At 42.7% G+C, this 25825-nt stretch overlaps 1 protein-coding gene across 1 annotated transcript in view; it reads left to right on the top strand.

The window, feature by feature from the left end:
* Positions 1-731: 731 nt before the first annotated feature.
* The window catches only part of LOC147727408 (atrial natriuretic peptide receptor 2-like), a 592594-nt gene continuing 567500 nt past the window's right edge, over positions 732-25825 (top strand). The window contains exons 1-2 of the mRNA XM_086963625.1: positions 732-751; positions 1073-1196. Coding sequence (XP_086819751.1) covers positions 732-751; positions 1073-1196 — 144 coding nt within the window. The remainder of the gene's footprint in view (positions 752-1072; positions 1197-25825) is intronic.

The following is a 25825-nucleotide window of genomic DNA, read 5'->3' as shown; positions in this document are numbered from 1 at the left end:
CTGAATTTTTTATTTCTTCTGTAAGTCATGAACAAATGAAAAATAATTAATTCCAATTGAATCTTGTCAGCCTCACTTGAAAGTCACTACAAAGCTATTACGCGCTTTATCAAATGTTTACATGTTTTAAATGTATAGTTTGTGTACTGGTCAAGAAAGTTTGCACTAAAAAATTGCACTATGCACTTTGAGTAATGATTGTTTTCTTGCTGAGGCCCGGCGTGTTGAAATTTACTATTGAGAATGTTTTTTATTGATGTGTTTCTACATGGGATGGTTGCTCAGGGTGTGGTTTTACATCTTTCACTTGTGATTTTTATTACTTGGTATCCTTGTGTGTATATGTGACTTTTCTGGTTTTTAAAAACAAAACGAATAAAGTTTGATTTGATTTAATGAGTACCTTTTGAAACCCTATGGTTTCTGAGCTGTTTTATGTGAAAATTGTGCTTTAAAAAGCTGGATTTGACTCAATTTGTTCTAAATCTTTCTGGAAGGAAGAGACCCTCCCTGAACCCCCACCCACTGTAGAAAAGGACTGGTTCCCTTGCTTTACCTACCCACTGCAATTCAGAGCCAGTATTCAAAGATCATGGCTGCAAACTAATGTAGATGGGATCTAAAGTGGACACATGTCTGTTGTGCTGTCATATTAATCATGCATCTATTATGTAACTTCAGCAATGTCATCCTTGTTAAAGGTAATTTGATATGGCTTTGTGGAAATATTCATGGCCAAAGGTGATATGATGTAATTAAGCTCAAAATGGTGTGTGATGCTGCTTCCCTACTGGCATTTTGATGAATTGCCGTCCATGAACAGAACTGATTTTCTTGCCACAAATTTCAATTTCTTGAATATTTACTGTGATGAAACAGTTTGCATTAATAAGCTGCTTACAAACAAAAAGTACATTTTAGTCTTTAATTTCAGAAGGATCACTTGATACACAATCATATGTCCATTAATTCACATATCGATGTCGTGAAAATTGGAGTTTTAGAAGCAATTTCTAGGAAGGTACTGTTCTTTGTCCACTATTTGTTAATTTTTCGCTGTGATTCCCTCCAGCAGTGCTGATGCTGCGAAAACATTCTGCGAGGAGCAAGAGTGCCCATCCAACTGGAAAGATGCCAACGCTGAAAACTGCTGTGTGCATCATGCCAACATTCACTCCTGCCCTCTAGCATTCATGGTAAGTACCTTGGAAACTTAAGTGGGCATTTTCTTTAATGCTAATAAATATTTTATGCTGAATATTATTTTGAATGTCAAAGGATCACATTAACATATTTTAAATTATACGAATACTCCAGAGGCATTAGAGGTTTCCATTTATCTTGGTGTAACACTGTACTGGAAAGTCGCTATTGAGACTTATAGAATTTAGGAGAATCGTCGTATTCCTAAACCAACGAAAATAGCTAAATTAAATGTAATCTGTGGCTGCTTGACATATCACACGTAGCTCACCAGCAGACTTCAAAGATTATGAATAGAAAATATGATTGTTTAGAAAAGTGCAGTATGCATTGTTTTCCCTATCCCTTATTTGTATTTTTATTTATTTGTTGAAAAGAGAGATCCCCCCATCCGGGATTCTTCCCGCTGTACAGAGTAAGGGTGTGAGAACCCCAAGCAAAAGTCAACCATGAGTAGTAGGAAATAACAGAACACATCACACCACTTATGAAATGTTGAATGGCATTGATGACATCACAGATGACATCTCAAATGACATCACAGATCATGTCACTGATAACATCTTACATGACAGATATAGATAACACCATACTCCTATACAGCATAAAGGTACTTAGTGCACATGTGTTGGTTCATTACATGGAAATGGAATAAGCCCTGAAGTTAACCCTGGGCGTAGTTTGCGTAGTAGCGCTAAGCGTAGCTACTCGAAGTGCACTTCGCACTACGCAAGCTACGCGAACTGCGTAGTGCGGTAGGTAAAATGTTGTTCGCACTGATTACACAGTGCTGGATGCTTGTCCGCACTGTGCAATCATTGCAAACGGCATCTTGCACAGTGCAAGCGGTTTTGCACGGTTCTATGTGCAATTCGCGTAGTGCGTAGTAGCGCAAACTATGCACGCTCCGTGAGCGTAGCGTAGTCCTACTTCCAGGGTTACCTGAAGTGTGATTGTGCATATTGAAAGTTATATGGTGCACCGTGTACACATCACTAAAGTTTGAGGTGTAAGTATTACTCCATGTTGAACAAGGTAAAGACTAAGTGCACCTAATGTGGGTTGTAGAGGTATACCTGAAAGTAGGCTATGTCTTAAAGCCAACGCCTGTCCCAAAATAATCTATGTGAAAGGCCAGATTTCTGTTGACAATAGATTACCCACTAGTGGATATCTGGACAGATGCCCATGTTAAATAATTGTAATACTGTGCAATAGACAATTTATATGTATCAATAACGTTTATAAGGTGTGAATGTTTATTTCCAGAGCTTCGCGAAAATTTTTGAGACATTGCAGATTGTTGAATAATGTTTATTGTAGGGGTGTCCCACTTAGTAATCTTTTATCTCACACTGGTTTTGTAAGCATGGCTTCTAAAGTTGTGTGCCATTGTGCCCATTTTAGGAATGTGTGTAATGTAATTCACTCAACTACAGAGGGTTGTTTACAGGGCCTGGCAGAAGATGTCTTTTCAGTGGTAAATGCATGCATGTTAACCTCTTGACTTAAAATTGCACTTCATGTGAAGTCTTTGTGTAGGTAATCTCAATAAGGTGAACAGAAAATTGGCCACAAGTATAGAATGTTGAATTTCTTTCAAGTCCACAACCCGTATAGGAGGGTGTCACAATGATTGTATGATGTAATCAGTGATGTCATTAATGATGTCATTTGCAATGTCTGTGATATCATCAGTGATGTCATTTAGCATGTTATGAGTGATGTAGTATGTGAGGTCATAAGTAGAACATGGCAGGAGCATAAGTCATACTTAGCTCACTAAACTACAACTGGTAAATTTCAGTATTTTTCGTTCTTAGACATCAGTTTTTATGTTATTGCAATAACTAACTATAAAGTCACGTTAACCTTTGTTTCTTTTTGTGAATTTCGAGGGCTTTTAGTAGACTAAAGTTTTATTACCAAAGCTAACTATAACATCTCTTTAACCTTTGCTTTCTTCAGTGACTTCCAGGGTCAGGATAACCCTGCATCCAACCCTACTTTGGGCAGCTACCCCTCAGTTGTGTTCAGCCAGAGGATAGCGGCAGGGTCTGGCCTCCTTGCCTGGCCCTGCAACCAACCCCCCACAGACAGCCAATCTTTAGCTGTGCGCAGAGAAGGGCTTGCAGCAGGGCCTGGCCTCTGACCTGGTCTTTCTCGAACCCCTGCAGATATCCACCTTTCGGGCTGGACTGTTCCCATGAGGCACAGGGTCAGACTGATTTGCATATGGCAGTGTCTGACCTGGGGTGGTGTGGAGTGCAAAAAAACGATGGATTTAGGCCCAGATCTTTGTACTGGGGTGAATGTATGACATTGTTCTGCATTCTGTCCATCAACTGTGGTTTTTGCATTTGTCACCCAAGTGGGATGGGTATGCTCAGACGTGAGTCCCATGCGCTCCACACCACTGGATTCATGCAAGCCGGGCTGAAGACGGCTGGAAAGCCAGAAACTGGTCCTCGGAAGCTTGTTTCCGGTCCAGGGAAGGCATGGCTTGGCAGTTCGGGCTGGACTGTTCCCATGAGGCACAGGGTCAGACTGATTTGCATATGGCCGTGTCTGAACTGGGGTGGTGTGGATTGCAAAAAGACGATGGATTTAGGCCCAGATCTTTGTACTGGGGTGAATGTATGACATTGTTCTGCATTCTGTCCATCAACTGTGGTTTTTGCATTTGTCACCCCGAGTGGGATGGGTATGCTCAGACGTGAGTCCCATGCGCTCCACACACTGGATTCAAGCAAGCCGGGCTGAAGACGACTGGAATGCCAGAAACCGGTCCTCGGAAGCTTGTTTCCGGTCCAGGGAAGGCATGGCTTGGCAGTTCAGGCTGGACTGTTCCCATGAGGCACAGAGTCAGACTGATTTGCATATGGCCGTGTCTGAACTGGGGTGGTGTGGAGTGCAAAAAAACGATGGATTTAGGCCCATATCTTTGTACTGGGGTGAATGTATGACATTGTTCTGCATTCTGTCCATCAAATGTGGTTTTTGCAGATATCCACCTTTCTTACAGACACCCAACCCACATTATTAAAAAAACATTTTCGGGTACTGCGGAATGTCCAGGGTATGTATCACCCAAACATTACCCTTGGGAAGCTTGCAAAGTACTGCAGTTCTATGGGGCAAAGCTTGTGCTTTGGATCCCACATGTGTACTGCTCTACCGCTCTGGATGGTTGTGTGGGATCTGATGTAAGTGTCTCTGTACCCACAGCACGAACATTATTTTTCCTTCAATTTTAGCCCCAGTAGTGGAACGCAGTCTCTCTGGGTCCCCCGTCCAGACAAGTGCTAGTACGTCAGAGTGTCCATACCCAGCCTTTTATACTACTTTTAAAAAATATTTTCAGGACATGGGACTGAGTCCCTGAGATCTATAATGGTGGCTACAACATTTTTGCTTTGCAGCCAACTAATCCGATTGCTTGGTACCGTAGAACTGGTCCAGGGGCACTGAAATGGTCAGTGAGAGAAAAACCTCCCCTAGCTCTTTTTTATTGCATTTTTGGAACAGCGGGACTCCCACAGGACCAACCGGCCTGATATGCTGAACTTTTTATGCCATTCATGCATACATACATATATATATAAAGAAAATATTGCAGCAGCAATTATGTTTTTTACCAACTGGAACTTTTAATACCACTCTTTCAGCCCTCTCTATGAGATGTACAAGCTGATAGACCATACTTACCCAGTCAACTATAGAGGTGCACGCTGGGTACTGGAGTTCACAGGCGTAGGCTGCAGAGAGGCAGGGATTGCTAACTCAGCTTAGCTGGATGGCAATTAAATGCGAGAGTGATCAAACATTTTAAAAGGAGGTTGCAGGGAACACCTAGTTGTTACAGGCATTTGATAAAGGCATTCATGCCGGAACGTGTCATGCCATTGTTCCAATAAAGATTCTTCCTGATATACCCGCCGCTGTGTCCCTCCGGTTGCTTCACAGGAAGGGGTTGTTTGTTCCATATACATATATATATATATATATATATATATATTCACATATATACAGGAGCTTGATTTTTTGTAGAAGCAAGACTGTCAACAGTTCGACGTGAGTCCCATGCGCTCCACACCACCACATTCAAGCAAGCCGGGCCGACTACGGCTGAAATGCCAGAAACCGGTCCCTGGAAGCTTGTTTTCTTCCCAGTGTAAGAATCGGCTTGGTAGTTTGGTTTGCCCTGTTCCCATCATGCACTGAGACAGGAACAGACTAATTTGCATATAGCCAGGTTCTGAGCTGGGATGGTGCAGTGAGCTAAAAAACGGTGTTGGATCTAGCCCTGATCTCTTGACTGGGTGAGAGTATTCTGCTTAATTCAGAAACTCTGTCCATCACCTCCCCTTGTTGTTAAATATTTTGTCCACCATAAGCGTGGAAGGGTATACTCAGATGTGAGTCCCTTGCTCATTGCACCATCAGGATTCAAGCAAGCCGGGCCGACGACGGCTGAAATGCCAGAAACCGGTCCCCGGAAGCTTGTTTCCTTCCCACTGTAAGAATTGGCTTGGTAGTTTGGTTTGCCCTGTTCCCATCATGCACTGGGACAGGAACAGACTAATTTGCATATAGCCAGGTTCTGAGCTGGGATGGTGCAGTGAGCTAAAAAACGGTGTTGGATCTAGCCCTGATCTCTTGACTGGGTGAGAGCATTCTGCTTAATTCAGAAACTCTGTCCATCACCACCCCTTGTTGTTAAATATTTTGTCCACCATAAGCGTGGAAGGGTATACTCAGATGTGAGTCCCTTGCTCATTGCACCATCAGGATTCAAGCAAGCCGGGCCGACGACGGCTGAAATGCCAGAAACCGGTCCCTGGAAGCTTGTTTCCTTCCCAGTGTAAGAATTGGCTTGGTAGTTTGGTTTGCCGTGTTCCCATCATGCACTGGGACAGGAACAGACTAATTTGCATATAGCCAGGTTCTGAGTTGGGATGGTGCAGTGAGCTAAAAAACGGTGTTGGATCTAGCCCTGAACTCTTAACTGGGAGAGAGTATTCTGCTTAATTCAGAAACTCTGTCCATCACCACCCCTTGTTGTTAAATATTTTGTCCACCATAAGCGTGGAAGGGTATACTCAGATGTGAGTCCCTTGGTCATTGCACCATCAGGATTCAAGCAAGCCGGGCAGACGACGGCTGAAATGCGAGAAACCGGTCCCCGGAAGCTTGTTTCCTTCCCAGTATAAGAATTGGCTTGGTAGTTTGGTTTGCCCTGTTCCCATCATGCATGGGGACAGGAACAGACTAATTTGCATATAGCCAGGTTCTGAGCTGGGATGGTGCAGTGAGCTAAAAAACGGTGTTGGATCTAGCCCTGATCTTTTGACTGGGTGAGAGTATTCTGCTTAATTCAGAAACTCTGTCCATCACCACCCCTTGTTGTTAAATATTTTGTCCACCATAAGCGTGGAAGGGTATACTCAGATGTGAGTCCCTTGCTCATTGCACCATCAGGATTCAAGCAAGCCGGGCCGACGACGGCTGAAATGCCAGAAACCGGTCCCCGGAAGCTTGTTTCCTTCCCAGTGTAAGAATCGGCTTGGTAGTTTGGTTTGCCCTGTTCCCATCATGCACTGGGACAGGAACAGACTAATTTGCATATAGCCAGGTTCCGAGCTGGGATGGTGCAGTGAGCTAAAAAACGGTGTTGGATCTAGCCCTGATCTCTTGACTGGGTGAGAGTATTCTGCTTAATTCAGAAACTCTGTCCATCACCACCCCTTGTTGTTAAATATTTTGTCCACCATAAGCGTGGAAGGGTATACTCAGATGTGAGACCCTTGCTCATTGCACCATCAGGATTCAAGCAAGCCGGGCCGACGACGGCTGAAATGCCAGAAACCGGTCCCCGGAAGCTTGTTTCCTTCCCAGTGTAAGAATTGGCTTGGTAGTTTGGTTTGCCCTGTTCCCATCATGTACTGGGACAGGAACAGACTAATTTGCATACAGCCAGGTTCTGAGATGGGATGGTGCAGTGAGCTAAAAAACGTTTTTGGATCTAACCCTGATCTCTTGACTGGGTGAGAGTATTCTGCTTAATTCAGAAACTCTGTCCATCACCACCCCTTGTTGTTAAACACTTCGTCCCAGGCAAAGGACATTAATTAATACCGAAGGACCAAAAGAAGACGTGAGCAACGTAAAAGATGGCAACAAAAACATAAAAAAGAAAACGCAGTGGCAACAGAAAAAGCGGCGTTAAAAGACAATAGTGTTGTCAATCTGTCTTCAATAACTCTCACCAAGGCGGGAGAACAACAACTGGCCTTAGGTCTTAACTACTGTCCTGGTGATAACTTCAACTATGCGCAAACACAAATTGATGTGTATTGTTACATCAGGAAGTTGAAATTGAAAAAGTTCTTTGCCCTCCGAAAACATAAAGATAAAAATAGTCCAACATCGGAACAAATCGATGAAATGGAGCCTATGCTTGCAGCTTCTGACATCCCAAATTTGCTCTTGATACATGATCCCAATGATGAAACGACTATATCTACCTCACAAATAGATATCGATATAGCAACTCAGGAAAGACTAAGGAAAATAGATCATCTTCAAAAAGGTGCTGGGATCAGTCCTTTTAAGTCTAAATCCTGCTTTGTACCACTCATGCCAAAAGACAGTATTGATGTTTTTCATGATATGGTCACAAATAATTTGAAGAAATTAAACCATAATGTGCAGAATAATAGGAAAGAGAGAAATCTATTTTTTAGAAAACGTTCATATAATGAGTTGGTAAAAAAGCTTGGACAAGTCGCTTTAATACAGAATCCACTGTGTCTGTATTCATTTATATGATTTATCCTTTGTTGCATGGGACCATTGTTGTTTTCAAAAAAAGTAATTAGCCTTTGGGGCATTAGTTTTTTTGTAATCTGTTATTGTTAGAGGTTCTTTAATTCCTGCATCTTTTTGTTCAAAAAGACTTACTCTGGATCTTGCATTAGCCTTCTCTATTGCATCCGCAATTAATTTATCAGAGTACCCTCTAGTTTTCAACCTACCCAGTAACTCAGACTGACAGTTGATGAAATCCACCTCATTGCTGCAGATACGCTTCAATCTGATAATTTCACCATATGGGATGCTAACAATGAGGTGTTTAGGGTGAGAACTTGTTGCGTGCAAGGTAAAGGTACTTTCAATTTTCTCATTATTGACATAAAGCCTTACGTCTAAAAATTCCATTTGGTTTTTATGGATATGGGAAGTGAATTTCAGGTTCATAGAGTTTTGATTTATTTCCTCTATGAACTTATTTGCGTCATTTTCACTTCCTCTCCATACTATGAAGACATCATCAATGTACCTTAAATAAGTTACAACATGTGACTCATAGAGCAATCGGTGGGTAGTTTTGAGGACCTGTTCCTCCCACCAGCCCACATGCAAGCATGCGTAGCTGGAGGAGAAACAGGCCCCCATCGACACACCCCTTACTTGCCTAAAAATATCCTTATCAAAAAGGAAGTAAGTGTGTGTTAAAAGGTTAAATTGGGATGTGAGTGGGCACATCAAAAATTCAGTGAATTATGGCATCAGTGACGTCATTTGAGATGTCATGAGTGATGTCATCAGTGATGTCACTGACCATGTGATGAGTGATGTAATATGTGAGGTCATAAGCAGTGAATTGCAGGGTGCAATTTATAGGGGAAACATCCTTTAAAACGCAACTTTTACCACGCAGTGCTGTTACAACGCAGGTTTTACAACGAAAACCATTACAATGCATTGCACTGGGGGGCGCTCCAGGATAGGGAATACGTTTAATTTACTATCCAACACCTTCCCTAGTGTCCACGGGGACTGGAGTTGGAATAGTAAATTAAACTATTCACTATCCAGCACCAAAAAGCGCTATGCGTTGTAAAGGTTTGCGTTGTAATACTTGCGTTGTAACAGCATGCGTGGTAAAAGCATGCGTTGTAAGGTCATACATCCAATTTATAGGTAGCTCAGCTAACTACAACTGCTGAATTTCTCTGGTTTTGTATGAGTGAAACCTGATCCTAACTAAAATGTTGACATTTTAAGGTTTTTTTAAATTCTATTTCCTTACTATAACGCCCCTGTAACCTTTGTTTTTTTCAGTGAAGTTTTAAGATTTTTTAAATACTAATTTTTAACTATAATGTCCCTGTAATGTTTGTTTTTTTCAGTGAATTTCTATTTTTTTAACTAGTGGTCACATTTGCAGAGTGGTGGAGAAAGGGGGCTGGGTCTCCGACCTGCTCTCAGGAATCCCACTGTGTAGGACTTACAGGAGGTACCAGAATGGCTTCTTTCCCCCTCAGGTCACTAGGGCGTAAAATGAACTTCATCCCCCAACCTGTAGTGCACCACAAGCTGCGTTTGCAGAGTGATGGAGAAAGGAGGCGTGCTCTCTGAAGACCACTTAGCAATCCCTCTGTATGGGACTTGTTGGAGACAACAGGAGGGGTAGGTGGTCCCCAAGAACATCCTATTACCTCCAGTAAGTCCACCACAGCAGGATTGCTGAGACCAGGGAGTGTTGACAGCAATTTTGGGACTCAACACATATTAAAAAAAATGTATAAAATTAAATAACCTAGACAAAAACTAATAATAGATATGTGTAAATAATATTTGGGAATGATAGATGATCCCACTCTAGTTTATGCATCAGTAGAGAAAGCAAAGGCTTTCAGAGGGGTTAAATGTACTATTCCCACTCCAAACAGGTCAACAGAAGGGTAATTATTGGACTTAGAATGAGTAAGATTTACTATTCCACCTCCACTCTATGCAACAGTAGAAAAAGTGTTAGACTTTGGAGGGGTAAGATTTGCTATTTCCACTCCAGTCTGTGCAACAGTAGGGAAAGCGTTGAACTTCGGAAGGGTAATATTTACTATTCCCACTCCGGTCTGTACAACAGTAGGGAAAGCTTTTGACTTCTGATGGGTAAAATTTACTATTCCCACTCCAGTCTGTGCAACAGTAGGTAAAGTGTTGGACTTCAGGGGAGTTAAATTTAGTATTCCTACTTCAGTCTGTGCAATAGTGGGGAAAGCTTGGGACTTTGGAAGGGTAATATTTACCATTCCTGCTGCAATCTGTGCAGCAGTAGGAAAAGTGTTGGACTTCGGAGAGATAATATTTACTATCCCCAATGGAGTATCTGCAGCAGTTGGGAAAGCGTTTGTCTTCGGAGGAGTTACGTTTACTATTCCCACTCCAGTCTAACAACAGTAGGGAAAACTTTGGACTTGAAAGGGTTAAATTTACCTTTCCTACTCCACTCTGTGCAACAGTAGGGAAAGCATTGGACTTCGGATGGGTTAAATTTACTTTTCTAATGACAGTTTCTGCAACAGTAGGGAAAGAGAAGGCCTTCAGAAGGGTTACATTTACTATTTTCACTCCAGTCTGTGCAGCAGTAGGGAAGGTAATTAACTTCAGACACATTACATATTTGAATAACCCTATTAATTTTAGAACAAATATATAAAACCCTTAATATGAACATTATTAAGTGACCCCAAAAAATATTTTTAAAAAATGAAAAATAATTAAACAGTTCACATGATTGTTTTTTTTTTTTTTTTTTTTTTTTTTTTTTTAAATATATTTTTATTGCAGGAATTAATACAAGTTACTTGCTGACATCCAATTGCGTAAACAATGTCAATAGTAGTACAGGGGACCACTTGCAGGAAGAAATTTGGTTACACAGCCTGTTGGCCCACATTCCGGAGGCTGGGCGGCGCTACCTAATGTCCCACTCAGAATGCTCTGGTCGTCACGTGATATCAGCCAGGAGTAATGTAAGTCGTCATCTGCTTTTCAAAATAACTATAATAAAACTCCCCCCCCTCCCCCGCAGTCTAATCCCCCCCGGAAGGCCCGAGCTAAACAAACAATAACGTTACCGTCTTAATGAAAGTGAAGGAGCAGCGCCTAGTCCTCCTGCCTCCCCCCCATCCCCCCCCCCACCCCGCCGTTGGTGTGTTGAGCATATGTCTAGAGCTAGCTGTAGGGAACAAATCCTATCAGAAAGTAGAACACTTCAGAAGAAGGTCAGTGGGCTGGATTGTGTGCATCATCATCGCTATCTGAATCACTGGAAGTGAGGTAATCTCGCAGGGCCTGCACTAGTATTTCCCATTCCTGCGCTGCCTCTAACATCTTCTCGTTGCGTCACCGCGCTGCTAATTGGTGCCTAAGGGTGCTTTCTCCAGCTGCCCATTTCAAGAATTCGTTGCGCCATTTAGTGCCCGTTGGACCAACTCGTGCCTTCCAGTGTCTAGTGATCTCACGTTTTGCCAGCAGTAGGCCCAGGTCAATGAATTTACTCGAGAGCTTGTTCTTGGGAGTATGGGGGAACCAGTGTAGCATTCCAACCGCGGCATCCATTGTCAGGTCCCTCCCGGTCACCTCCTTTAGAGTATCCCCTATCGCACCCCAGTAAGAGGACAGCGCCGGACAAGACCATAGCATATGTATTAAAGTAGCTGCCGGCGTTCGGCATCTGGGGCAAACCGCCGAATCCGAGGCAAAATATTTCCTAATTTTCTCTGGGGTCAGGTAGGCCCGGTGTAATATATAATAGTGGACCAGTTGAAACCGGGCGTGACGAGTGCCCTTCCACGCACGGCGCACCAGCTGGGCCCATGTAGTCTCCGGTATATCCCTTCCAATATCGACTTCCCATCTGGTTCTGAGGGCCTCCAGGGGGGGGAGCCCCGCATTAATCAATCTGGAATAGAGACACGTAACCGCTTTGACTGTCCCAGCCGACATCATGACGTACTGGCAGGTCTCCGACGTAGGGGATTCTTCTTGTCCGGTCCGCCAGTGCGCCTGAACCGCCCTCACCACTGCCGCATGTAGAAGGAAATCGCCGCGAGGAACATCAAAACGCTCCAGTATCGACTGGAATGGCAACAAGACACCTCCCTCGTATAGATCACCCACCATCTGCAGCCCTGCATCTTCCCAGAACCTCAACCGGGACCAATCACCACCGTGTGGTAGGGCAGTGATCATCCCCAACGGGATCTCCGGAGCATAGGGGCGCCTCAGCTGCACTTGAGCATGTGCTCGGTTCCAGCAGGACTGAATGGCCCGCTCCTCACGTGTGAGGTCTCTCAAGGTCAGCCGTTGCCGTAAAGCGATATAGGACAAGACGTGCCTAGGTATGCCGCGCCCTCTCTCGTCCTCCGGTCCCCGGAACTCCCGCGCAATTTCTTGAGTGTAAGTCTGCAGTTGGGCGGCCAGGTAATAGTTTTCAAGGTCCGGCACCGCTAACCCCCCCTCCGATTTTGGTCTCATTAGGGTCTTAAGTGCCACTCTGCGGCGGCCCGACCCCCAGAGAAATGATACTAGCATGGAATTCAAGTGCCGGAAGGTAGCCGGGGGGATCCAGAGCGGGAGCGTCCTAAAGTAATATAATAGTCGTGGGAGCGCTACCATTTTCAGCAACGCGATACGACCGGCCACTGACAGCGGCAAGGAGGCCCAAAAGCTCATGGAACCTCTCAACGCTCGGATGCAGCGAGCAATATTACCGTCTAAGACATCCGCCTGGTCGTGGTACACATAAACCCCAAGATATTTTAGGCAGCACGGTTCCCATCTAATCTCTCTGGCGGTGGCAGGTTGGGGCTCACCGTGTCGGACCGGGAACAGACAAGTTTTTGCCCAGTTCACCTTCAAGCCCGAGAGTTCTCCGAAGGTGGTAAGCGCCGCGTCAGCTCCGGTCAGGGCAGCTTCGGCATCCTCTAGGAACAGCAATAAGTCATCGGCATAGAGGGAAATAAATTGTTGTCCCGATATGGTCTGCAGTCCCCCAAAATGGGCTCCAGTGCGGATCGATAGCGCCAGAGGCTCCACCGCAAGCGCGAAGAGCAGGGGAGAGAGGGACCACCCTTGTCTCGTGCCCCGAGACACCGAATACTGCCGGGAAATCAGTGGGCCTGACCGCACCCTGGCCGTTGCCGAGGCGTACAAGACCGCTGTCCACCGCAGGAACCCCTCCCCCACACCAAAACGCGCCAAGACTCTGTGGAGGTATGCCCACTCCAGGCTATCAAAGGCCTTTTCCAGGTCAACTGATAAGACCAAGGGGCAAGGTGCTCCTTCGTGGGCCTCCCCTAGGATTCGAAATAGGCGCCGGATGTTCATTACCGTATTGCGCCTGGGAATAAAACCCGCCTGGTCAACATGGATCAGGGAGCTCATGTGGCCCAACAGCCTTGATGCCAAAATGCTACTTAGGATCTTATAGTCGACCGTGAGCATCGATAACGGTCGGTAAGAGGTCGGCTCGTTACCCTCCTTGCCCGGTTTGAGGAGCGGGACCACCAGAGCCTCGCACATCGACTTCGGCAGGTGCCCCAAGCGTTTCGCCTCCCGATATACCACTAGCAATTTAGGGGCTAGGAGGTCTATGTACGTGGAGTAAAACTCCACCGGAAGGCCGTCCAGGCCCTGCGTTTTATTCCTAGCCATCCTTTTAATGGCTCCTCGGATTTCCCCTAGCTCTACATCCCTCCCCAAGTCCTTCGCCTGTTCCGGCTCCAAAGTGGGGATCGGGAGCAACTGCAAGTAATCATCAATGGGGGTGGTGTCCTGCGACATCTTACTACGGTAGAGTTCCTCATAATAGCGCAGGTAACAGTCTAGGATCTCGGGTTGGGTATATACCTCACTGCCCTCCTCAGTGCGCATGGCCATCGTGGGGGTGGTGCGTCTCAAGGGATTAGCCAGCCACGCCAGGAGCGCCCCCGACCGATCCCCCTCCGCCAATGATCTAGTTAAGTAGATCCTATAATCGAAGCTCCGAAGTCTTTCGACTTCAACGGCCACTGCCTCCCTTGCCGCCAGTGTTTGCTCCTATAGCTCCGGGTTACCGGGACGGCGAAGTTCTATCTCACGGAGTTTCCGGTCTGCTTCAGCTAGCTCGTCCAAGATGACTTTACGCATCCCCACCTTCTTTGCTATACAGTAACCCCGGACCACCACCTTAAATGCGTCCCACTCCGTGGCTCTCGACCCGGCCGTACCGGCATTCGCTACAAAATATTCGGTAATTTTGTCCTCTAGCTCCGTCCTAAACACCTGATCTTCCAAAATCTCGGGTCGTAGTTTCCAAGTAGGGACAGCGGAGGTACCCGGAGACCACTGAAAGACAGCTAGCAACGGGTTATGATCGGATAGTGTCCTGGACAGATATTCAGTCCTCACCGTCGCGGCCATCAGGTCCGCCGACCCCAGCAACCCGTCTAGCCGCACGTGAAGTTCGTGCATACCCGAGAAGTGGGAGTAGTCCCGGGTATGCGGGTGCTGCGCTCGCCACAAATCCGTCAGTCCCCACTGGGATTGCCACTCCCTCCTACCCTTGGCCACCCGTCGAACCGGGGAGTCCGGGAGGGGAGGGTGGGAACGGTCGAGATCCACATCCACCACCGAGTTAAAGTCCCCCCCCAATAAGAGGGGCCCCGAAAAACAGTGGGCTAATGAGCCCGACAGCGCGGTCAGAAAGGAGAGTTGGTCCACGTTAGGCGCATAAATGCAGCAAATATTCAGGGCCCTGCCCCCCAAATTACCTGTGATGGCTACATACCGCCCCTCCGGATCCACCACCGATCTAGTCACCTGCAAAGGCACCCCGGCTCTCACCCAAATCAGTGCGCCTCTCGCATAAGCTGAGTATGTCGTGTAGTATACCTGCCCTCTCCACCAGTTCACATGATTGTTAACCAATTTAATAATTATCAATTTTGAAAACATTTTGTATTTATTTTTTTATTACTTAATTAACTTTCAAAAATATGCTCCCACAAACCTAGCAGGCCGCACATGAAATATAACTAAAATAAATAAGTATAACACAATTTACATAATTGATGAATACCTAATTAGTGAACATTTAATAATTATTTGTTGATTAATTATTACTTAATGTTACACCCAATTCCCCTACAGTACAAACCTTGCAACCCACAACTAAAATATAACTAACTAAATCAATATTACATAATGTACATAATTATCAATTAAATAATTAATAGTAAATTAATAATTGATCATTAATTATTACTTAACTTCACACCCTAAATCCTTACAGACCCAACAGCCCACACCTAAAAAATTACTAACTTATAAAGTTAATAACCAGTTTACAAAATGAATAATCAATAAAAAAAATGAAGCCCTCATTTTGATATAGGCAGTCGGACCGCCGATTGCTATCATGGCAGTCAGGAGACTGTCTGACAAGCAGTCGGTGGTCCAACCACCTAATTATGATGGGACCGCCGTGCCGACAGTCGGAAAGTGCACTTTAACACTGTGGCTTTTGTTGTGGCCCATGAAATGACAATGGTTGGGCACAACTGTAAGAAAATCCCTCATTGTAGCACCTCCCCATCTGCTCTGTGCATCTCATATTGACATCTCTGCTGTGGCTGATGCCTGCAACCTTTCATGGTGTACACTTTATTTTTTGAATTGTCATGACCTACACATGTATACGTCAAGTGGCTCTGTGCTAGTTCTAGCCAAAATAAATATGTGGAAATTTAGCATTGAAGGAAAGATAAAAATCATAAATCAGATATTTGTTAAGCGCGACTACCCACCCATCTCAAGGCGCTGGGGTGTGGGGTGTTCGCAGGATAGGCTTAACAGCTTCCGTAACTGCATGTATTTTAGAATGCCTAGTTAGACAATGTGGTATGAACATATATCTTGCTAGATAAAAAAACTATTTACCATTTAAGCTTCCAGAGTAAAGAGCTCCCAGGCACCAGTGGAGCCCCCTCAAATATCCTATTATACAGCACCCCTGCAGGGGCTTCACTGAAGCTGACTGTGGAGCCACCAGCTTGGACAAAGAAGACACTTCAAGCTACCACTGCTAAAGCAAGATGGCTGCTGGGATGTATTTAGGGCTGGACGCCTTTGCTCTGTATGCTAAAGATTGCCTTGTACCAACGGGTGCCGGCAGAGGCTGAACACTCAGTTTCACTACCAAAAGGAATCCCCCCACCCCTACAGTTTTGGGGTCAGTACTGGGCACCGGAACCATGGAGTGGGACTGCAGCGACCTGAGACTGCGCTGGAGGTGGAAAAGATGCTGATGGCTGCAGAGGCTGTGAGGATGTGAGACAAAAATGCTGTGTGGGATGGGCCCATCCTGGCGCCGAGATCCCTTGCCACGGAAGTTTGCCCCCTGTCTCATGAAAGCCAATGGAAAAGGAGTCTACAGCATGGTCAGTCTGTAGAGTTCGCTCCTTAAACCATGGTAGAATTGGCTTATACCAAATTGTCACAGTCCTCACTATTTCCGGTTGTGGGGCAATTGTCCTAGGACGTTGACGCTAGGGGGAACCGCCTGAGTTTCAATTGATTAAGCATTAGAGCCCATTCAGAAGTAGCTTGTTCCTTTAATGGCTTGGTCATCGTTCATTGCTGTTGCATACGCCCACCCTTCCACTTGCCTCCTCTGCATGTAGCAAGAGTTGTCCCATCAGTATTGTTCATTTCAGTGTATTAAAGTCAGTGCCATGTCTCCTCTGGGGTGTCAAAAAAGTGTGCCTTGTTTTCTCATACTATCTGCAGCCAAGCTGGGAACAGTAAGGCATACGAAAACTCTAGTTGATGAAGTTTCCATTTGATTGAGAGGAAGGAACTGTGATGTTTCTGTGTTTATAATGTGTAGTCAGGTAAAATGTGTATTTTACCTCATGCCAAAAACTACTGATGGTCTCCTTTGATTGGTGTTGTAAGGGATGGTGGTGCTGATTGTTTCAATACATAAGGAACTAAAGCATGTCACTAATTGGGAATCGTCCCAGTGGGGACTACTACTACAATGGGGGTGGAATGCAATTCATAGTATGATAAACATGGTTGTACTACGAGCAGTCAACAAGACATGATACCACAAGGGAAAAGGAAATTCAGTACTGGGTGACTTTTTTCCCCTTGATTTTGCTGAATGTATCTCTGTTGACTTTAGGACTCTCTGCAGTTTACCGCTGCTAACCAGTGCTAAAATGCTTGTGCTCTCTCCTTAAACAATGGTTGAATTGGCTTATAGCCCTATGTGCCTGGACGTTACCTCCGGTCATCTGAGGCCAGCCTGTTGGCTTGCCAGCATTTTACCAGATCGACATTGGGGGGGGGGGCAGGCTTTCTCAGTGATGATTTCCCAGTTCTGGAACAAGCTTCTGGACGATTTATGCGGGGAAACCACACTACGCACATTAAGGAAGGAACTCAAAATTACCCTGTTTACTGAGGCTTTCGGCTAAGTTCACCTATCATGTGCTGGCTACCAAGGGACCCCGGATCAGGGTCCACGCTTCTAGCGCCTAGAGAACTTTGGTGATTGGTGCTCTATAAATATAATCTAACATAACATAACTTATACTCAATTAGCATAATAAATGTACCTGTAAATTCCTGGTAAAGTGGCACTATCTGTGCCCAGGGCCTGTAAATGAAATGCTACTAGCTGACCTCCAGACCGGATTGTGCCACCCACTTTAGTAGCCCATTCAAATATGCCTCAGGCCTGCGACTGAAATGTGTGCAGTTGTAAACTGATTTTTCAACCAGTCCAACTAAACCTTTTACCAGGCCAAACTTTCCTTTTTAATACATATATTTCATCCCACGGTTAGGCTCTGGTTAGCCAGGAGGTCAGGGTCAATGTATTTAAAAAGTAGGACCCGTCCTGGTAGTGAAAAGCTCTCACATTCGTATATTTCACTACTGCAAGGCCTACCTCTCCCATAGCATAATGTTGATAACGTGGAGTTACCTCACTACATTTAATAAGCTGCAATGTCTGATGGAGTGGGAATCCGTTTAAGTAAAACTTGATTTACCATCACAAAGGCTGATCCCGCTGTTAATATTTCTATCTTAGGTTGCATGGATCTTTGCCATTGTTTTAGAGAAGATGAGGAGCTTTGCATTTCAACAATTAAACAAGAATTTCTATTCTAAGTTCAGTCAACAATGAGAGGTTGGAATGGGTTAAAGGGTTTTATTGTTCAACGCATAGAAAGGCATCTTTATTCAAAGTCATCATTTTAATTGTATTAATCTTAATAAATTAATCGTGAACAGAAATCAAAATTTGTTAGACCATAATCATAGTAAAATGCAAAAAAACGTGTGCCATAAAGGAGAGAATCCCTAATCTAAGAATTGGGAGGAAAAAAATGGTGACAGTGAGATCCCATGAAGAGTTCTAGTTCTAGAAAATGAGAATATGCATAAAATCTAAATTGATCAAGTAGAACTTTCCATGAAGAGAGGATCAAAAAACTCATCAGAGTCTTAGTGGGAAATGGACTAAGGCAGGTAGGTAATTATAGCATGCAATGTGGTCAGGGAAAGTCATAAAGAGCAATGGTAACCTACTCTAAGAACACATTCTATTATAAACATACAAAACGCTGTTGCAAACTTCATGTTGCATCTCCTCCGCTCGACCCATAAGCTTTCGATGCTATCCCTGGAGCATGTTAACTCCCCATCTTCTTACACGAATACAATAGTCTACAGTCAGCAATGTTAGATTTGCAACTTTTTAGGAAAAGATTTAAATTAATTTTGGATTTTTCTCATGCAGGACTACTTGTCTACACATTTACTACATCTCTAACCTTCTAATTATCAAATTGTATGTTTCACTAGCAATGATCTATATAGAACTCGAAACATCTGTTTTAACAAAGAGAAAACATCTAAGTAGAAATCATTAAATAGAAATCATTAATTGGAAAAAGACAAGTATACTAAAAGAGGTCAAGTTCAGTTTAAATACTGGATATTTATGAGTTTTTTTCTTTATTTCATTCAACATACATTTTTACTCATGAGTTAACAGCCTTCTTTGTGTAAGTATAAACATTTAGAAGAGTTAAACAAGAACATTTATACAGTTATGTATTTATATAAAAAATTTATGTTCATAAAAAGGTCAGGAATTTTAACTTTTTGTGTGTGTTTCAGCAATCTTAGTCAATTTTCTTTTGAGCAATGCTGCTTTAGTCATTTGAGGCCTTGTACGAGTATACATAACTGTATACTACAAATGTGCGTATTTAGATGCAATTTATATTCATTAAAGTCTGGATGCTAATATTGCACATAGAATATAACTATATTATGTTGCATTTATTAAAAATGTGTCTATACTTCCAAAGGGGAACAGGTAACCACTTCATGTTTGGTGTCTTCAGAATCGTAATGAAAAATCCTCTCTCATGGTGAAGTCGGATTTTAAATTACAATGTGGAAAATGTCACTTTTAGAAAGGTCCTGTTTTGCTGCCTTAGCAATTTAATGCCTTTCATCTTGTTTCTGGGTCACATGTCCTACCTCCTGGCGAAGGGCTGCATACCCCCTGTAGCTGGTCTGGAGCCAGAGCTAGGAAGGCAGGGCACCTGTGCACTTCAAAGGAAAGCCTCTTGAAGTTTACCCCCACTTCAAAGGCAGATTCTGGGTATAAGTATTGGACCTCAGTCACCAACTCGCCAGTACATTTCTGGATCAGTGGATACTCTGCCATGAAAAAGGGCTTCTGTGTTGCTGAAAGGACTGCCACTCTTCTGGACTACTGCTGTGAAGGACTGATGCCCTGCTATGTTAACCCGCTTCATGCTGCCCCATTGCCTAGATGAGAAGGGCTAGATCTTCTTCTCTTGAACCCAGAATCCCAGAGTGACTCTGAGGTCTAGTTGGCTGGCCTCCTGATCTGAAGCCTCAGGGACACAACAGGCTTCCAACCACCTTGCACGTGCACCTAGACTCTGCTCTCTGTGAGTCTATGGTTATCAAGGAAGGGGGGTAATAGTTCTAGAGTTATACTGACTAGTATTAGCTCGTTGACAGTATTGATTGCTTAACTTATGAAGGCAATACCCTCATGCCCATAACTATGAAATATATTTAAGTGAAATAGAGTAAGCTATTTTCAATGATAATAATAAACATCTGGTTTGATATTCCTTGAGTAAAAAAGTGGTCAGAGATGATGTACTAATCATCATGCCTGTTTATTTTAATGCAATTGAAAACGAATGAAATCCTCTTTTTAATTGTGAGGCACTTAAGCTAGCCAACACATGTTTCGCCCCTCAATGGCACGCCAGCATTGGGATTTTTCAAGGATGTTTATGTTATTAGAAACAGAATTACAGGAATTCCATTTGTGTATATGTATATGTGACATAAATAAAGAATAAAAATAGAAACAATTGATAAATGTAGATGAACATTAAATACAAGTAAAAAGGAGAGTCAAAAAAGAGAGAAACAAACCTAATTATAAATATGTATTTAAAAATAATATATTCATTTGCATCTGTGTTTCATGTGCCGCAATAAGTGCTTACAAACTACTCCAATGCTTTTCGTGTGAGATTTTTTTTTAAGAAAAAGAGAAGCAAACTGCCAAATTCGGTGTCTTAGTGCTTGTGTTGTAAGTGACAGAATCAGGTTTTTAGTGCAGCGACTATCAGGTGGGGTACTAGGTAGTGAGTCAAACAGGTATTTGATAAGGTTACACAACCCAGTTTGGATGGAGGTCTCAGAAATTGCTCAAATGGTTTACAGGAAACATTTGCAGTTTAAGCGCAGGTTATACCTAAGATGGGTTGTACATCAAAAATAGCACTGATGCTCGAACATGAAATACCTTGAAAAAACAAGAGACAAGAGGTGTTTGGAGAAACAGGATCAGTTTGTTTAATTAAAAAGTGTGGCAGAGAAAACAGTTAACAGGCATAGGGTTTGAGAACTGTCTCAACTTACAATAAATCTGAAAAGGGTTTTTTACAATTCATTGAGTGCCATAAACAGTTCAGGTGATCATTTTTTGGTAAGGAATGTGAACCTCTGTCTTTGGAATCATAAATTAAAGTATCTGATGAGAAATCCTGGTGGGCCTCGAACTTGCTTGGGCACAATGCAGCAACAGGGTAACATGTCCAGATGTCCGGCATGGGGAGCGCATGGTCACCGCTGTGTCCTGATTGGCTATGTGTTCCTAACTTTATGCAGCATCACACTATATGGTGTTTTGGGAGCACGCATATCCCCCCAGCCATGTTTGCTTTGCTGGAGCAAATCTCCCTGGACCATTGTGGTGCCGCTGCGCCTACCTGTGAGATTGATTGGGAATTTCCTGTTTGTGTATGTGTCTATTGGCTACATGCCACCCTACCTGTGACCTGTAAATCAGTGACCTCAGGCCTGGGTTTCAGAGCCTGCCTAACTGCGTTTTAAGTTGGGCTTGAGGTAAAATTCATGGTAGGTGAATTGGTTAATAGAGATGCAATTTTGTTTCTGTACATGAATGTATCATTATTTATATTGACATCGACTTGCTTTATATTACCAGTACTGTGGTTGGTCCTACATGGATTATAGGTAAGCTGTATTAGTCATAAAGATTCAAAATTTTAAGAAAGGTCTGTGAATAAACTCATGTAATTTATGTGCCTCAATAGTTAACTTCAAATAAATGGGACATTTTAAGTGATAACCACTTGCCTGTCCTTATCGTCCTAATCCTAATTTCAGGCAGTAGATATTCATGCTTGTTTAATAGCAAAATGACTGACACAATACTTTGAAAGAGTGGTCAATATCTTTCAGGGGGAAGAGAACAGGGGAAAAGAAATGAGGAAAATAAAGGCATGAGACAGGTTTAAAAAGTAATTGCTAGCATCTCATTGTGATATAGCTCAATTCTTAAAGTAGGTACACCAGATGTACCAGAAATTGGGCAGATTGCACATACATTTCATTAGTAGCAGTCTGTTATGTTCCTGTAGTCCTGTCAAAAGTGTATGATAGAGTGATTTCAGATGAAGGGACTCTTTTAAAGGGAAGAGGAAGTGAAATAACAGGTCAAAGGTTGAATGTGGATTGGCTAAGACGGCGTCCATATTGTCATTGAGCTTTAATTGTAAAAACGTACTGCTAATAGTTTATATTCCATGTTAAATTAGTCTCAGCTAGCTTCATGTATGTTATCACTTTAAATAAATCAAGAAAAAATGGGAAACAAAGAAGACTGATAGTCAAAGAGGGGCAGGCTTACTTAAGGTTATTTGTCTGGATGTGTTTTGTCAAATATAACCAAGTTATGGGGGTTCCCATTGTAGAGGTGGGAAGAACATTATGATTATATGTATTTCTTCCCCAAAGAGCATTGGATGTATGAATATCAAGAAATAAATTGCTTTATTATGTTCACCCGATGGGAGATAGATTTCACATGCGTGTTTACTTTTACATTGACTATGATCAATACCTTTTGGAAAGCAGGGAGGTAATTTCGAAGTGGGGTATATTTAGTGATTCAAGGGTACAAAGTATTTGTATGTATCAGTTGTAAACACTGTCTTCGTGGTATGCTCACTAATATATTATGTTAAGAGCAATAGAATTTTTGATTAATATCATTGTACCTCATAACGTCTTGTGTGCTGTTACATGTACAGAAGTATTGGTAGATATACTCATAATCTGTTCATAATAGACCCAAAGGAGCAGTGGCAATATTCAAGTGGTTATACATTTCACAGAAGATCTCCTATCAGTCCCTCAGTAAAAGTTTTTTACAGTATTTTAGATGCAGTGGATTGTTTTTTGTTCATTAGGTATATTCGGTCCTACGTAGTCTTGAATGACATTTTCATTGCAGATCGCTTCTATTGGTTCTTTTTTTATGGGACATGATCTTGTTTCTGTGGTGCTGGTAATTCATAGATATTTTGTTCATACAAAGATTAGTCAGAAACATATGTGGCTTTGTATAGATGCCGTTTAGTAATTTAATCACAGTATTAACACAAACCAACATAGTATATAAAGTGCTGCATATGATGCTGTTAAGAAAGTATTAGAGATATTGGTACAGAGATTATGGTTGTGTGTATGCTAATTTTTTTGTTTCTAGTAGTAATTGCAAATCCTTACAATAAGAAAAATAACTAATTATCTTTGAATTAGGAGACCTAACCCCAAGAAGTTATAGGTTTCTCCTTCCACACTTTGAGCAAGTTTGTATATTCTTTGTTCTTTCAAGCTGTTTTGGGGACAAGGACAGATTAGTTATTGGCAGTTTGTTGGTTGTCTTGCAGCCAACAATGCATTTATGTATCTTTGTTCAATCACTTTTTATTAGTATTCATTCTCAGAATCCATTCGCTTTCCTGTTGTCTCATTTTAAGTTCACTCCTTCCCCTCCGTGGGTGGACCTTGATGTGTTCTAATCCGCAGAAGATAAAAGTTATGTTATGTGGGTGTTCCTGATTTTAATGTTCAGTGCAAGGTGGGCCTATGTCAGTTTTTTTAATATTTTTATAATGCCCTTGAATCTTGGTTCTGATGGGTCTGCTGATGCTGCTCAAATATATTTTATAACATGGACATTGAATGATGTAGATTACCAAGGTGCTGTTGCAGTTTATCCAATCATTTATCTTGAAAGTGTTTCCTGCTTCCGGTGTAAATTCCTTGATTTTGTTAATTACAGATGTACACAAGCTACAGTTGTGGAATGTAAAAAAAAAATAGGTTTATTCAGAAAAATTGGTTTTATTTGTCTTTTGTCAGTGAACTCGGATCTGCACAAAAAACCTTCAGGTTCTTTGCAAACTGAAACTCCATTTGTAGATATGCTGGGATGTCCGAGTTGATAGAGGTGTTACTTGTTAGTAAGTACCAGTGTACCTTTAAGAGGTTTCTGATGATATGGTGGCAACAGTGGAAGTCAGAAAGGACGCGTATTGTTTCCTTTGAATATTTTTGTGATATATTCTTAATTTGCATGAGAGACAAGTTTTATAGTTTATTTCCCTGGTAGTTGGCAATAACTCACCTTTTTGTTATCCCCTTGTTTTCTATCTGTCCAACAATTTATATGCAGTAGGCACAAATGACTCTTTTTCACTATAATTATGTTTGATCCTAAGTACTTCACTCTTCGGAATATAGCCTAGAATGCTTTGGAGGCGACATCTTTCTGGCCTTAGGAAATAGTTTTCTGCTGTGTCTTTTTTGTATAGTTTCTTTTGTATCTTGTCATTTCTTATGTAAAGAGTAATGTCCAGGAAATCAATGTCTTCAGATGTAAAATGAGCCATAGTCTGGATGTTCCATCAATTATTATTGATCCTTTGGAGATACTGCTATAAGGTGCTTATTGGTTCTTGCCAGATACAGAGAATATATTCAGTATACCTCCGCAAGAAAATGATATAAGAGGTATATTTGAAAAATTATCATCCCAGATACCAGTCCCAGACCCTTGTAAGTGGGCCTAAGGTGCTCTGCCGGCCTCTGTGGACACAGCAGAACTGTTTCATCTCCTCTGCTGTGCAGCACAACCCCAAGCAGAACCAACACTTTGCTGCTGTTGCGTGGATCAAACCTGTCACAAAGACCCTCATTGCCTCTGCAGCCTGCAGCCTCTTCGGAACCACATTGGGATGCCCTTGCATCCCATGCTAACGGCAGCCTCGATGACAAGGCTGGACTCTACATTGCAGCCTTGCAGCTCCTCGGAACCAATGCAACACCTTGACTGCACAACACATCCTCGATGCCAGACTTTGCATCAAAGAATACTTTATAATCTTGACTTCATTGTCTACAAATATGTACCAGGGTTATGGTTTGTGCATTCTTTAAATTTTCAATGATCATTTGCTCCAGTCTCTCATTCTTATTTGTGAAATATGAGCTGTACTAAATAATCTTATATGAATGAATTTCTCCTCCCTGGCTAGTACTTTCCTTATCAGGGTACTCCTTGGTGATGCTGGATTCTGTGTACTTCAATGTTTTGCTATTGCTATCTTTGTTTCAAATATGTCAAATACATTACAGTATTCTTCCACAAGTCCTGGTGGATTTGCCTTCTTTGCCATCTATCGCTGACCCACTCACAATCTCTGAACGCCAGACTTCCCTGCCCCTAAAAACCCCTCACTATGTCTACACTACATCCATTCATGACCCCTAAACTCCACCAATGTCTGAACTTTAAAAGCTCTTTCTACTCTTAACCTCTTCCCATCCCAGAACCCTAAACACCCATCGCTACACTTAAACTACACCCATGCTTGACCCATAAACTTCTCCCTTCCCTGAACTCTAAAACCCCTCAATACTCCTAAACTCCGTTTATTCCTGCACCCTAAAAACTCTTTCTACATCTGAACTCCACCTACCCCATAACCATTAAAATCCATCCCCAACCTAAACTCCACCCATTCTTTTTTAAATGTATTTATTTCTGTATTAGTTTTGAGAGAACATACAAACCCATAACAATGGTGACCATGTCATAGCACAGACATAGCGTTACATAGTGTCACAGCTCCAATTACATTAGGGCATTATGACCAGATCTCGAAGCTCCACAGCTAGCAAGGTTAGAGGAAGCATAGCAATCACAATATACCATGCACATGGGAGAGTGACAGATACTAAGGACAGAAACAAAATAGAGAACCACGTTAATAATGTCAGGAACATTTCAGCATTCGCAAAGGAGTATACAAGCAGGTATCTATGCAGCAAA

Source organism: Lissotriton vulgaris, chromosome 3_1, assembly GCF_964263255.1.
Source record: "Lissotriton vulgaris chromosome 3_1, aLisVul1.2, whole genome shotgun sequence".
In the NCBI taxonomy this organism is placed as follows: Eukaryota; Metazoa; Chordata; class Amphibia; order Caudata; family Salamandridae; genus Lissotriton; species Lissotriton vulgaris.
This window is presented reverse-complemented; position numbering and strand designations above follow the sequence as displayed.